Source organism: Lepisma saccharinum, chromosome 2 (assembly GCF_977018435.1).
Source record: "Lepisma saccharinum chromosome 2, izLepSacc3.1, whole genome shotgun sequence".
Lineage (NCBI taxonomy): Eukaryota > Metazoa > Arthropoda > Insecta > Zygentoma > Lepismatidae > Lepisma > Lepisma saccharinum.
Window position 1 is genome coordinate 35627167 of NC_139230.1, and position 16415 is coordinate 35643581.

The window sequence follows — 16415 nt, forward strand, 5'->3', positions numbered from 1 at the left end:
TCCGCGACGACGAAACGCCATGAAAACTCGCGACGCAGGCCGAGTTTGAGGCAGAGGGGCAGAATTCCGTACGTCTTGATCGTCGAGTCGTTTGCGGCACTGAGCACGTAGTCGGTCGGATGGCGTCGGTCCGGGAGCAAACGTCTCGGGAAACAACAAATATCCGACCCTGTGTCGACGAGGAAGCGGTGGCGGCTATAGCGATCGGTCACGTACAGGCGGCTTCCACCAGGACGGCAGCCGTTTGCCGCGACTAGCGGCTGCCGTTGGTGTTTGTTGTCGCGGGCGCGTACGTGCATGGGTCGTTGCACCTCTGAGCCTGGTCGCCGAAGCGGTGGTGATACCAGCATGTTCCCTCATCTCTTCCTCTTGACGGCGATCTGCGGCCGTAGCGGCGCGGGCTGGTACGGTCACGCGATTGCGAGCGGCCGCGGAAGGCGCGAAAGTCGCTTTGCAGGGACGCGACTTGACGAGTTAGCTCCTCGACGCGTTGGAGAAGCCGAACCGTGTCGGAGGCGGGCGCGAGTGGCGTCGCGGTCGCGGTCGCGCAGATAGCCGGCGGGTTGGGCGAGACGAACTGTGCGGCGATGTTGCTTGTCGCGGGGGTGAGCATGGGGGGGCTCACCTCCACGATGCGGTCCGCGAGCGTGGCAAGTTGGTCCAGCGGAAGTTCCGAAGACTGCACCTGCAGAATCGCTTGAACTTGAGCGGGCAGGCGTTGGAGCCACAACGTGCGCAGCAAGTCGTCACGCATGGGAGTGGTGCCTGCGAGTGACTGGAGGTGACGTAGGAACTGGGACGGTTTGCGACTGCCCATTTCTTCTTCCATCAGGATCTGCCGCAATCGTTGATTTTCAGACAGGGAAAATCTTCGCGTGAGTTCTGTCCGCAGCCGGGTGTAAGGGTCGGTTGCCGGTGGTGTACGTATAATGTCTCTCACTTCGAACGCGTACCGACCTTCTAACTGTCCCACGACGTATGCGAACTTCGTCTCCTCCCGGGTGATGTGAGCGATGGTGAACTGGGCCTCCACTTGGGAGAACCACAATTCCATGTCCTCGGGCCAGAATGGGGGGAGCTTCACACTCACTCGATGTACGGAGTCCTGTTGCGATTGTACTGAGTGCGGTGCTGGAGTCCTCGGTTGAAGTGCTTGCTGTCTGAGTTGCTCGTTTTCCCGCCTGAGTTGGTCGAGCTGCGCTTGAAGTTCCTCTGTCATCGCGGTGTAGTTGGTGCGTCCAGAACAAAGGGGGATTGGGCGCGTCGTCTAGCGTGAACTTGTTCGATCCGGCTGGTATGGTACACAAAGGGGGTAATCACAATTCACGGCCCCCAAAAAAACGATCACGTCGGGGTCACCAGTTTGGGAAATAATCACCAAATCAAAGGATGTTGGCTTACCTTCTTGTTTATTCTAGACGAACACTACAGCTACACTACAAACACTGAGTAATACCGAAGGAAAACACTGAGTAATAACGAAGGAGACCGCTCCAGTCGTTGTCCTCGCGATGCCTGGAAATCTCCCTCTCCCTGTTTTTCGTCCCCAGTCTTTCACCCCTGCTTCCAGGGGTCACATCACCTCGCGTCTGGTAAGGCGGTTCCTTCTCCCCCCGTTAGGTGGCAGCAAAAGTCAGCGGCTTTCGGTGGCTGTCGCTACACACTCATGTCGATGGCACTAAGAAAGTTTTGTGGGGTTCCCCTTGTCGTTTCATGCAATCATCATTATCATCATCGCCGCGATTAGTTTAAAGCGGAAGAAAAGAGACAGTAAATATCAAAAATACAAATGCTTCAGTGTGTATATCTTTAAAAGAAATGATGATGATGATGAAAATAATAATGAACCTAATTCATACACAAAATTTAGTTGCCAAGAGCATTCCACGCGTATTTTTTCTCCCGTATTATTAACGAAAGTATGACGATAACAGGACGTGGTCGACTGTCTAGAATGTTCGTTAATATCTTCGCGACCACTGTACCAAATATCATAGCAATTATCACATTCATAGAAATGCTTCATGTAAAAGAATCAGACGTTGCAGCGAAAACCATTTACTTCCATTATAAGCAGACGAATGCCATACATTCATGACAACGCCCGACCTCACACAGCTGGTGCAACACGTGACAAACTGGACGAAATTCATTGGACACCACTTGAACATTCTCCATACAGTCCAGACTTATCCCCTTGTTATTATCACTTGTTTGGACCCCTGAAAGAAGCACTCGGAGGTAAGCGTTTTCAGGATGACGCAGAAGTGGAAGAGTTCGTGTGCAACTGGCTGCACACACGACCGAGAACTTTCTGGGACAAAGGGATTGCCAAACTCCCTATCCGCTGGCAAGAGTGCATTTCAGTTCAAGGGAGCTATGTAGAAAAGTAATTACTTTGTTTTGTATTTTGTTTCAATAAATTATGAAAAATAAATTCCCGTTTATATTTGATTCACCCTAGTACTTTATGGGGATTATGACATGAACTTGGGGGGTGCTTTATTGGCTTTTGAGGGGATGCGTAATTGGATTTTGGGGGGATTGCGCCATTGGCCTTGGGGGGATGGCTAAAGTTACATTATTTAATTTTCGTACTTTATACGTCTTTCGGGTGGGAAGTGGGGGTCCGGACCCCCTAAATACGTCCTTCCTGTCCTTCAAAGCCGTATGATCCCAATATAATCTTTGTCTTCCAATAAGTTCAGAGGAAATTATACAACAAAGGCTAAACGAGTATATTCTCATTATTTAATTTTCATACTTAATTGGTCTTTCGGGTGGGAAGGAGGGGATCCAGACCCCCTAAATACGTCCTTCCTAGTCTTCCAAGCCGTATGATCCCAATATAATCCTTGTCTTCCAAAAAGTTCAGAGGAAATTATAAAACAAAGGCTAAACGAATATATTTTTCATTATTTAATTTTAGTACTTGATAAGTCTTTCGGGGGGGTCCGGACCCACCCTTAATATGCCCTTGTCTTGAGTATCCTTTTGTCCTGCTACTCTTAGATTCTACTAGTCTTGCTTTGTTTTTACTTCAATGTTTGCCCCCTAGAATTGACTTCCGTCCAAGTTTGGGGAGCAATGCCCCCTGATCCCCTGTGGTTGCGCCACTGTTTCCAACGTGGAAAGCACAATGAACCAAATTAAAATTTTCACCACCAGATTCCCAGAGTGGGCAAGCGAGTGCCCTTTGCGCCCCCCCCCCCGCCCCGCGCCGCTGGATACACGCATGAATCCAGTGGTGGCGCCAGACCCCGGGATGGGTGGGCAACTGGGTGACTGACAAGGATTTGGTGGGTCACATCTTCAAATAAAAATGTAAGCACTACATTATCTGTGCATTTTCATTTGATTTGTATCGCGAAATTTGGCCAGCATGTGGGACAACGTGACTTGACGCCGCGCTTGCCAGAACCCCTATACAAATACCAACAGCAAATGAACGTTTACACCAGTTGCAACAACAATTAACAGTGGCGTTGTCCTGGAACAACTTAATTGTTTTCATTTTCTGTCATCTGTCATAGGGGCTTTAATGCCTCCCCCCACACAATACGCATGTTTTTCTGGACGTGTGATGAAACTCAGCCATCTTGAACGTGCAAACTTTTTGAACCTGTTGAAAGTTCGTAAACTTTTGAACTATGTGTAATATGTTTATTCGAATGGCATTTATGCGATGGCATTAAAATGCCAATGGGAATTATATACAACTATTCCTTAAGATTCGGTACCATGAGTAATAGTATTTTTTTTATAGCTGGAACATGAAAATCATTGTATTTTCATTCGATGTAATACATCTCCGCGTCCGCGATGCGCGATGATCCACAGGAAACAATTAGGGATGACAATTGAAGATCACACAGATACCACGCTTATCAAGTTTTGTTTTTTAGGTGAATTATCTTGTGATGTAAATTTGAAAGAAAAATGTGGTTAGTGTTTTAAGGATATAGTTTTGTTTGCTAATTTTCGTTTTTGTTTACAGTGTGGTTATTTCGTACAAGAAAAATGTGTTTATGTGTAATTGATGTGATATGTGTGTGTGTGTTTTCGTTCATCTGTGTCACATTGGCGTTGATGTCTATTCGTAAATAAACAGATGTAAATAAAGTCGGTTTATGCCGAATATGCTCCGCACATCCATATATGCATCTACGTAGTGTAGATTCAACTTTGACAAACCCTTATCATCGAATATCTTGTCAAGGTGTGAATTAATTATTTTATAATATTAATATGTAGAAAAATGTTTAAGGTAGTGTGGATTTTCATGTCAAAACGCTTTACAATTCAAGCTCCATACTTAATTATCTAGAAATAATTGTATGATTTCGAAATCCCTCATTTCGAACTTCCTAATTCAAGCGAAATTTCTATCCGTTTAGAATTAATTGTATTTTAGGTTTTGAATTATGGATTAAATATCACCAATATCAAAGGAACATTGTTAGAAATAGTGAAGCAGGGATTGAGAGAAAGATCTGTATTATGATGAAACTTTGCTCAATTCAGCCTTGTACATACAGTAACGGTAACAAAACTTTTGAAAAATGTTAAAACATCATTGACATCATGGGTTGATTTCTCCTTAATTGGACTCTTATGACCCCAGAGAAATTTATTACTAGGAGTGTTACAGTACTACTTGATTTTGACCAGTAATGGTCCAAAGGAATGAGGGTATGACTGAAGATGACCGGACCCCTCTCCGATTTTCTTCATATTTGGCATACTTACTAATTGAGGCCTGCTAATGATGAATCTGAAATTTAAATTTGTCGGAAACGTCTAGAAATTGCAAACCATTGACGCTACCACCACGAACCATTGGCCCTAGCCCCACGAACCATTGATGTGTGGTTAGGTTAGTTTCGGTTAGGTTAGGCAAACATAGTTAAAATTTGGTGTCGTGGTAGTATCAGGAATATATATATATATATATATATATATATATATATATATATATATATATATATATATATATATATATATATATATATATATATATATATATATATTTGCTTGTGAAACAAGAATTTTGCGAAAAATCGATGGTTTCCATTCCGAAAACTAACGCCTTATTTTTGCCTATTTTGCAATTTCTAGACGTTTCCGACAACTTTTAACTTCAGATTCGTGATTAGGAGGCCTCAATTAGTGAGTATGCCAAATATGAAGAAAATCGGAGAGGGGTCCAGTCATCTTCAGTCGTTCCGGAATGAGTTTTACAGAGTTCCCAATGACTTGGAAATCCTGAAAAAGCCACGGAAGTCAACCCACAATAATGTTTAGTCAGGGAATTTAATGATAAAGCATTCAGAAATGAGTCAAAGTAAGAGAATATTAACTATTGCCATTGTAAAATTGTACACCCCAAAGCCACAGTGGTCCAGTTGGTAGGGTGTGTGTCTTGTCACATGGAGACCCAATGTGGGTGATCTGAGATGAATATACTTCGTATTATGTTTCTGCACAAAGAGACTGGAGCATGATGCTGATCACATAATAGCCAATATTGTAAATACGTGGTCTCTATCTCCGCATCCCCTCAATGTGCCTTCATAGCATGGTGCAATGAGCTTCGGGCAACTTTGCCTTTGTACAGAGAATTTTACATACCTGAAAACACAGATTTTGTCACAACAGGCATTTGTTGTGTAAAAATAACATATTGTCTCTTCCAACTGAATACTTAATTTTTTTTCCATCTTAAAACATGCTCTGAAGTTGATAAAATATATCAATTTACAGAATGAGCCCAACTTTCAATTGCTGTATGTTATTCTCATTATTATGCATGTGTCTGCTCTCCATCACATGAATTTGGTTAATAGGCCTATATTGTTTGTTTGCGAGTCCACTTTATGTACAGAAATGTTAATTGGACTAAAACTTCAGTTTAAAGTGGGATCCAAACCACTATACACTCACCAGGTATTGAATCCAAGAATCCTTGATTACAAGGCAATTATGTTAACACTATTTAATTTGCAAGCACACACACTTGCTTCAAATATACATGCTATAGATGCCAGAGCATTGTGGTAATCAAGGAATCCGAGGTTGAATCCCCAGCTGGTACCAGTATGAGAAAGTGAAATATTGTGCATGGTTTTCAATTATTTTTAACTCGCAGAAATATGTTATTGTGAAGTAAAATACATATTGTTACCTTACTGTGAAGCAGAATAGCCTTAAGGCTTTGTGCAAGTAAATATAGCACCCAACATGACATTCCACAACAGCAGCAATAATTTTAACGCATTAGGTTAGGGACTGATAGTTATTTTTGACGTGTTCTCTTGTTATTTGAGTGTGCATACAAACTGGTTTTTACTAATAAAAAGCGGTGAAAGTACTCCAAAATGACAGGTTTTTACTTACGTGGGCCATAGTTGAGATCAAATATCTCCGTTATTTGTGCTTTACACATGCTGAAACCATTTTTTAATGTAAAACATCGAAATTACAGATTTATAAAAAAATTATATAATTCTCAAGTGGGGTCAATGGCCCTCCAGTATGGACCAGCTGCTCTCCAACGTTTACACGCAGGGCCTCCCTGGTAGCGTATTGGTAACATTGTCACCTTGTAATAAGGAGGTCCCAGGTTTGATACCTGGTGGATGCACACAGTGGCTCAGATTTCACTCTAAAGTGTAGGTCCAGTCCTGATTAACCTATCTGAGCATAAAGTGGACAGTAAACGTTTCCTACACAAGTATAATGGATACTTGCTGCATCTTGCCTCAATAACAATGTTTCTTTCCCATATAATTCTTTATGCATGTTTTACATGGTATGGCCATTCGCTTTGGATAGGGATTCACATTACCAGGTCACATTTGTTTACGGATCATTAACCTTGATTTTTTTAGTACAATAATGACAACATTGTTAATTACTTTTTGTTAATGAATTATTGTGTCATTCAAAAGTGTTAACTTATCAGTAGGTAGTACCATTATTATTTATTTTCCTCGGTAAGTAGTTAGTATTTGGTCAGTTAATTTTGACCCTCTGATTAGTTCCCACTAGGGCAATGTTAAGAAATATCTTACATGAGTAAGTTAGGCAAGTTTTGTCTTATTTCCCAAGTATTTCTGCACATTCTTCTCATTACAGTTATGTATATATAACATATTTTAAAACCTTAAACTACAATTCCAACAGCCAAAAATTGCAAGTATACAGCTTTCAACAATCTCCTTTTTGGAACAGAATTTGTGCACAATTATGGCTACGTTTGACTTTGAAAGTAAAACATTTTCTGCAAACTTTATACATTAATTCACACTCATTTTGAAGCTTTGAAATGCCTTTCTCTTCTTACGTATGTTGCGAAAATTGTTTAGCATACTGAAGTCAGACCGCACTGACCTCCATGGCAGAGTGGTCAGCACAGCACCATGGCTACCAGGGAGTAGCATAACTAACACTTTTTTGTGCCCCCCCCCCCCCCTTGCAACTTTAAGATGTGCACCCCTACTCGTTTATAAAAAAAAACCTCTTTCCTTTCTAAATTATGAACTCTCACCTACATTTATATTATTATAATTTGAAACAATGTAAAAACTGGTATGAAAGGTTAAGACAACAGACAAACTATAAAAAGAATATATATTGTAATTACATATGAAAATATGCTGAATGCTTTACCATGACAATGCTCTAAGAGTTTTTTTGGCTTGTAATCAAGGGGTCCCGGGTTCGATACCTGGTGGAGACACATTGGTGGTTCGGATCCCACTTAAGCTGCAGTCTCGAATAGGCTATCTGTGCATAAAGTGAACTTAAACTTCAATTTTCAACATTGTATGAACATCTTTATGTTTTTCCCAGGCACTATATGTCATACATTCATTTAAGTGAAATCTTCACATTTCATGTTGTCATAAATAAAAGAGCATTAGATGCATCATAAATAAAAGAACATTAGATGCCTGAAAAAGGTTATGAATATAGTGCATATCACTCTTATAATTCCTTGACTGGCTACTGCATAACTTGGATAGTTTCTTGCCTTAATGTTTAACAAAATTGGCAGTTACTGTGTAGTTGTAGTACATACATATTTACCTTTAGTTTTACTCCCAAGAAAAAAATTCTAAAGAAAATATTACCGCAAGGGTTGCGACAATGTTATTTATGCCACTGGTCCCAGGATTGAATCCTTGCCTGGGCATGGTTGTTCTTTGTGTGTCTTCATCAATTTCATCAAATCAACACTCATCCTCATCTTCGTGATTAGCTAAAAGTGGCAGACAAGCAAAGTAAAATCAATCAAAACCAAGTCAGAATGTCCAGGAAATAAATTTGAAAATACTCTGGAAAAGTCAGGGTTTTTGTTGTGGCAAAATGAGTGAGAACTCAGGCTCACCCTTGTTGAAAGTATTTTTAACAGGTATTAGAAAATTATATATCTTACTTTTTAAATATCTTGCAGTATTCTGAGTAAAGGAAAGCTGGTCATAAACACTGAGAAAAAAACATTCAGCAATATTTTTTTGCTATTGCTATAGTAGGCCTATTTTTATTTTTTTAAATTATTTTTTTGTTTAGATGTTTTATATCGTACATTTATCAAGAACTTCCTAAAATGCATATTGTTCTGTTGTTTGTAATCACTAAGAAAATATAGAATTCATGATGAAAGTTGTGCGAATTACTCACAAGTTTAATATATTTATATTATTATTATTAACTTATGTTTTGCGAGTATCGAGGTAACTTCTGCGATGTTTTGGGATGCAACTGCTCCCTTCCTCAGGCTGCTCACGTTTAGGTTATGTATAAATCATAACCACGTCGAACTCTCCATATGTACAGGATATAGGATTGGTAAATGGTGTGTGGTTAAAGAACAACAAGGAGGAGTTTCTAATTGGGAAAGACGGCATGGTAGTTTGATGTGCACCTGTAACGGGTTTTAGATTTTTATTGTTTTTTAACCACACACCTTTTACCAATCCTACATCCTGTACATATGGAGAGTTCGACATGGTTATGATTTATACATAACCTAAACGTGAGCAGCCTGAGGAAGGGAGCAGTTGCGTCCCGAAATGTCGCAGGAGTTACCTCGATACTCGCAAAACGTAAGTTAATAATATAGATATTGGTATTTAAAATGTGTAGCTTCTAAGATGTGTATTATGAATGTAGCCTTTTGACGTGTTGGCACTACACACCTTGATGCTAAAGTTTTGTAGTACTGATTTTTATACTTTCTTGGTGACCATATATTTATACACACACTCACATTCTCTTAAAATAGGCTCACGTTTTTTATTTCCAGAATACTTACCATTGCCAGTTACACAAAACATAATTTATGCTTTATCATAATTACATTAAACATTCTTTTTGTTTTTCTTAAGTGAATTTAAAATGAATAGAATATTTGATATAACTAGGATGTTAATTATTAAGAGCAATTTGGCATTCCTTTTATATATAAGATTAAGAGAAGAAATCAGTGATAATGTTTTTTTAAAAAATCCAATGAATATCATGGTCGAGGAAAAGAACTGTCAGTTTCTCCTATATTGTAGGGTAAGATGGGACAAACGGACACCTTAAACACATTTCCCGAAACAACTCCAAAACTTTTTACTGAAAGATGAAAGTGATGGTTGTCATACTATGCGTGAACATTCAGTAAACACATAATACAATATAGCATTTAAAAAGAAATGTCTGTCTCAAAATAGTCTGATCAATCACTTGGTATTGGAGTGTCCTTTTGCCCCAACATGCAGGGCAAATGGACATGTGATTGGGTCAAATGGATACTAGATGATTTAGGAACTATCATCACAAGAGCACATGAGATATGGGTCATTGCCATTCATAAAACACTTCACATGGAACCAGAGTGAACACACTAAGGACTACACCCAGTTTTGACGCTGCGTTTACACATCTTCTCACACAAAGCACATATCTTTCATAGTGTGTTTATCCTGCTTTCATTTTTTTACCTGTTCAATTTGCAGTTTTTTGTTTTTGAAGGGAGGGATAAAGCAGGGTTGTTAAAGGTCCAGGAATTTTAAATAAATTCAATTCTGGTCCAGGAAAGAAAATCAGCAAGCGTAAATGGGTCCTGGACCGTAAAGAACCTTTTTATCTGTAAAATATTTCAATTCGGTCCAGGAACCTTTTTTCCCAATCAATTTAAATACAGTCCAGGAACCTTTTTTCTGAACCAATTTAAATTCGGTCCAAAAACCTTTGTTCCAGGATCAATTTAAATACGGTCCAAGTTCCATATTGAAATGAAACAATATGCAACTTGGATCGAATACGGAGCTGACGATAAACAATTATCCATTTGTGAGCATGAAAGACTAATCCAGGTGCTGGCTGTCTCGAGAATCTAAGGTACAAGGTAGAAATTGGCGGAACGTAAACACTGCAGTCACGTTATCCGTCTCTTATGTAGTTCCATTCTATCACACACATTCCTTCCGTTGGTTGTAGCAACAATTTCCGTCCCTGTTGTGATATCTGCTGGGAACACAGCAGCCTCATGTTACCACATTGACGGCTCCTATTGGCTGTGGTTCCTGGATCGGATGCTGGAGCAACACGTGATGGGTTTGTTTGAATTCAATGTGATGCCACACTAATATAGTCCAGTGCGTTATGTACAGTAACTCTTCGACAAGGGAGTATTTGAACATGGCCCACGAGAGAACAACAGCATTATGATTTATTCCCTGTGATACGGTTTCTAAAACGGCAGTGTGACATTCCAGTGTAAACATACTCGCCGACATTTTTAGAAAGCAACTTTCAATCAGTCAATTCTGGTCTACAAATTGTAAATAAATTCAATCCCTGACTGGAAGAGAAAATCAGCAAATGTAAATGAGTTCTAGACAGTGTATAACCTTTTCATATTTAAAGCATTTCAATTCGGTCCAGGAACCCATTTCCGAATCAATTTTAATGCGGTACAGGAACCTTTTTTTCTGGATGAATTTAAATTCGGTCCAGGAACCTTTTTCCAGAATGAATTTCAATTTGGTCCAGGAACCTTTTTTTCTGGAATAATTTAAATTCGGTCCAGTAACCTTTTTTCCTGCACCAATTTAAATGCGGTCCAGGAACCTTTTTTCAATGAAACAATATGCAACTTGGACCGAATTTAAATTGTGCGAGAAAAAAGGTTAATATGTGTAAATCTCCAGTTTTTCATTTCCTGTTGCAAGTACCAGAAGTTGGTGGCAAGGAACTTAGTTCCTCCCTCGGGATGACACTTCATCATCTTTTGCTGGAGGTTTTGATTATATCTGATCTTGAACATGCAATTCATGGATAGTTTCAAGTACATGCTCAGCAGGAGTTGTGATTTAAATAAATGTATCCCATGCACATTAAACACATTTACTACACACATTAAAACCCACAGTGGCTGCACGATTCCATACTTCAGCAAAAGTGCCACCAAAGGCCATTTTATTGATGCCTTTCCCAGTATTTCTTTGTATGTCGTCTACAGGATCATTGTAAACTAACCTTACTTTAGTATCTCTATGAAAAACATTTTGTCAATATTTCAATGCAATTGAATTTGTGCATTCCTGATGAAAGGAAATGCGAAACAGGGACCGCAGTAAAAGTACAGAAACGTTTATTTTTATATGCAATGCCAGTGGTTATGCGGACAATTAGTAAGAACTTTATTTTTTTTATCTTTCAACCATCCCCTGTAAAATGAATAATCAATTTTTATTTCAATTAGATTGTCTACTATGTGTTTGTGAATGTAAGCACAGTTGCTGAAACAAATATGCAGACAACAAACACCAGGTGCTATATTTCCCAGTCTGGCTTCGTGATCACTAAAGATAGAAATATCCTTCTACAATCTCTTGTTAATGTTGCCTGTTTTCTTAATTTTTGTTATTTATCATACATCCTAGTCAATAAGGAAAGTGATATTTTGTGGTCAGCATCATGCTTCCATAAGCCCAATGTTGAGTTCTGGCAGTGGCGGCCCGCGGCTACTATGATGAGTAGTGCCAACATGATCAAAAAATCGAAAAAAAAAACCCCTCTGCAATGCCCCCCCCCCCCCGGCCCCTCCTTATGGTTGCGCCACTGGTCAAGATGTTTTGTTTTAATTTATCCTTGTTTCGTAATGTGGAAAACAGTGTGTGTAATAAGTAATAACACACTAATCCGATTCGTCATCACTCACTAACCTATCTTTTATGCACTACAGGACACTTCCCTATAAACACAACAATTACAAGAGACAGGGAAAAATAAATCCTCTCACCTTCTCCTCCCCCATGCACACGTATTCCAACTGGACGTCGAAAATATCCTAGACATATATTTTAAAAGAAGTTGTTGAAATGTCAAAGGAAACTCGCTTCACCATAGGATTTTTTGCTATCTACAAAATATAAATGTCTGGATGGCCATTTAGATGCATCTCTCTTATATCTAAATGTTCATTTAACTTTGGATAAATACTAAATTTGTTTTCCAAAAGTAAGCAGAAAAGTAGATAGTACCTTTCTGACGAATTGCTTCCCAACAGGTCTTACAAATCAGTCACATTTAGCGACTTATCTCCAAAGGTGGCAACTATGTCCCTCGTCACGCCAAGCGAAAACGGGCTCGGCTGGTGTCTTGACCAGCAGCAGCATGGCTAACCCCCACCTCCCCCCACCTTGTTTCCAGCTGAGACTTCTTCGACCCTCTGCTCATGTGTCAGGTTAGGCCAGCTCTTGGAGGGCTCGGGCCTCGCGAGGGTACGAAACAGGTGGTGATGCTGCGTGTAGGTTGGGGCGGTCGTCAGCTTGACCGAAGTCTTTCCACCATGAGCTTGACCGATTGCGAGATTCGAATCTGCTTGCCTATAAATTGTAAATGTATTAATTTAACAATACTTTGGCGAGGTATGCGTTTTTTCTGAGGGTAGTGCCATGGCACAGCGGCTCTGCCCTTTGAGCCGCCACTGAGTTCTGAGTTTGAGTTTCAGAAAGATTTATGTTTACACATTGCATTCCAAAATGTACACGAGATTTCCAAATGTAAGCTTTTTTCACGATAGATGTATCCTTTCGTGCTCACAAATACAGAACAATTCATTGAAGTGTAGACCTCCGCATCAGTGTTAGTGCTATCGGCAAGCGAGGTGCTCACAGCCATATGTTGGCACTGTAGACTGTCCGTGAATAAAGTGTGCATGTTTCCGTAACTAGTTTCAAGAGTGATTTATTTACTTACCAATTAATGAAAGAATGTGCGTCTTCATTGTCCACACATTTTTGACACCTCTTGAAGTAGGGCTCGGAAGTTGAAGACCTATTAATTGCCAAAAAAAGACCTAAAAATATAAGGACCTAAAAACGGAAAAAAGGACATATAAATGTGATCCAAATTAATTAATAACTTCAGTTACCCTTATCTGACTTGAGATCTTTGCAGGCGCATGCTGTCTGGTCGTATACACTGTGCTGAAAGCTTCAAAACAAGAAAAAGTTGCCACTTACAGCGCGACCTTCCAGACAAGTTAGGGTTAAAGGACTTTGTGTCGTCCAAAAATGTTTTGCTCTCGTTTCATGGATGGTTCAAATATATATATTTTCTTTACTGATGATGATTCGAATTGAGAATGGGCAGTAAAAACGTAGTCGAAAGAAGGTGAAGTTGCAAAAAAAAAGCCATTAGGACCTAAAAAAAGGACCAATAAGCCAAAAATCGCCGCAAAAGGCAAAAAAGGACAAATAAAACCCACCTTTTTGTGGCCTACAATGACCCAAAATGAACATATATTATGTTGGGCCTCGTCTTCGGACACTAGGAAAAAAAAAGAATTTTTCCTCAACTTCCGAGCCCTACTCATAACTCACTGCAGCTCCTGTTGTAATTTCTTTGTAGATGTTATGTTTCAGTTCTTCCAGGGTGTGGATTTGACTTGTATACAGCATATTTTAATTTACCCTAGAGATAGAAATTGCATGGAACTTTACACCCAGGAATCTTGTTTCAAATTGCCTTTGAACTTCACGTGCCAATCGAGTTAACATATATGAATCATAAATAAATACACGCTGTGCAGTAGAAAACATTTGCCGAGCCATAACACACTTTGCAGTTGAATTCACTAGAAAAACACTATACATAACAAGCACCCTATCACTTCACAGTCACCTGACTAATAAACAGGCCACACTATACAAAACAAGGACCCTTATCATTTCACAGTCCAATATCTACTTTCAAGACCACCGTAAAAACTGGTTTCTAGCCCCCCTCGCCAGCTTATGTTAGTGGGTGTCTCAATAAAGATGTATTAGAAATGTGTGTGCATTGAAGGCAACTAGTTTGAACATCTCATTTTTAGTTTTTAATTTATATAAATTTTAAAGTGTAGCTTTTCAAATGTGCAGACATATTTCTTAAAAATATATGTGAGAATTATTTGTTGTAGCTAGTTTCTTTCATTTTGGATGTGTGTTGATTTTGTTTACGCTCGTATTTTATGTCCTTTTCTGCCACTGTTAGTTAATCACAACAAGTTGCTACCATACTGTCAATTGCACAATAATATTTGTAAGCATGTAAGGGTACTTCCATATGGTATTTATTTTACATATCTCTGATATATTGTTTTTTCTTTCATGTGCTGAAATTGCAGTGTAAGAATTCAGTGCTTGAGGCTGTCTAGTTATTTTGTGGTGAGTAAATAGTTATTATGGGGAACAAAATTTTTGTTGCATTACCAGTACTTCTTCTACCTAATATGGGTGTGCTGATTTCAAATCTGAGGTTAGTTTTTCTCTGTAAGCTCTAGTTTTTTTAAGGTTTCCTTGATGGTTCATTGCTTTGTAATCAAGGGGTCCTGGGTTCGATACCTGGTGGAGGCTCATTGTGCTTCGGATCCCACTTTAAACTGTAGGTCCAGTCCTGATTAGCCTTACTGGATAAAGTGGACTTAACACCAATCCAATCCAACAGTCTAGTTCTTTTGCAATTCAACATTTTAATTTTTCACCTTGATATTAATTTTTCAAAATTCAATTCAACATTTTAAAGTTGGATGCCATCTTGGATACCATCTTGGCGAAGATATTCTTCATGTATTCACAAACACGTGTAAGTGCATCACAATATGCATTACAGTTTGAAAATACGACAAGATAAAGGATTTCTATTATTTTTCCCATTGCATATTCAGTGCTGACTTTGCGATTCTGTTTGCCAAAGTGGATGGGGAAGGAGTTTATATATTCTTCAAGCCATCTCCCAGGCTAGGATAACACTTTTTCCGATTTTTTTTTCTTTTTTTTGCATCATTTTCAGGAATTACAACAGCACTATTTCCGCCTTGCTTATTCTAATTGCGTTTTTATTTCTTTTCGTTAGTTAGTGTTGCTTTTCTTCCATTTTTGGCTACTCGCAATGATGAAGTGAGACTCAAAAAGAACACCCAATGCACAGGCCAAATTGGAACCCAGGGCCCTCACATTCTAACGCATTGTGATAACCACTTCTTCATGAATGTCAAAAATGCGTTTTTTAAAATATATATTTCACGAATTTTTCGCATTTACTTTACTTTCATTGTAGACGTGGACAGTCCAGTTAATTAATATTTACGCTGCAATCTTTCCATTAGCCCTTTTCTTTGAGTCTGAGCAACACAAAATTCCCTGTATGTGGTTAAAATGTTTGATAGTAATCTACGCTGCTGCTTCCCGTACACTTTGGCTGTACTACCAGATACGATCGCCTACGAAGCTGGACTTCAACTCAAACGAGTGTGCCACTTTTTGTGAACAGAAGTGTACTATGTAAAATTTAAGTGAAAAATGCAGGGTTTGACTATGACTCCAAACCTGGGTCTACGGCATACCATGCCATTGCTCAACCAACTGAGCTACAAAGCCAAGCCTGGCTTTGCCTTGTTTTTCCACTGTCGAGAAACCAGGTTTTACATTTGGATAAATGTTGATTGGTAAAATGAGAACCTACTTATGACAGTTTATTAGGTCATATAAGTTAGCATAGAAATCTATCTACAAAAAGTAATCAGAAACTGCACTTAGGTCAAAACTCAAAATTTGCACATTCATGGTTTTGGCATTGTTGCGATGATATGTATTGTAGAGTTTAATATATTTTTTTTACACTATATTTTGTTGTTACATTTTTGTGGAAGATATGTCTGTATTTATTATATATGTTTCTATCATGTTTGCTTTGTGGTGCCTGTGGAGGTGTGGCAGTTTTATGACACATGATGGCATTTATTTTGCAAATTTGTCATTTGGTACAATTAGTTCTACTTTGGGAGTGACTCTGATCCTCACATCTCCAGTGCTCTGTGACCTAATATTGGTTCTAACATTTGGCTACGTAATCTAGATACTTTAATG

General features: G+C 39.2%; 2 protein-coding genes across 5 annotated transcripts in view; one reads left to right on the forward strand and one right to left on the reverse strand.

Annotated features, from left to right (window-relative positions):
• Positions 1-253: 253 nt before the first annotated feature.
• On the reverse strand, positions 254-1219 carry LOC145981750 (uncharacterized). Its single transcript, XM_083115157.1, has one exon. The coding sequence runs from the start codon at positions 1217-1219 to the stop codon at positions 254-256; it is 966 nt and encodes a 321-aa protein (XP_082971283.1).
• A 2447-nt stretch (positions 1220-3666) lies between these two features.
• The window catches only part of LOC145983995 (recombining binding protein suppressor of hairless-like), a 266841-nt gene continuing 254092 nt past the window's right edge, over positions 3667-16415 (forward strand). For 2 of the 4 annotated variants that reach the window (XM_083117264.1, XM_083117266.1), the window contains exons 1-2: positions 3667-3944; positions 14675-14714. The gene's annotated coding sequence lies outside the window, so the exon portion shown is untranslated. The remainder of the gene's footprint in view (positions 3945-14674; positions 14715-16415) is intronic. The other 2 variants (XM_083117265.1, XM_083117267.1) reach the window with 1 other exon arrangement.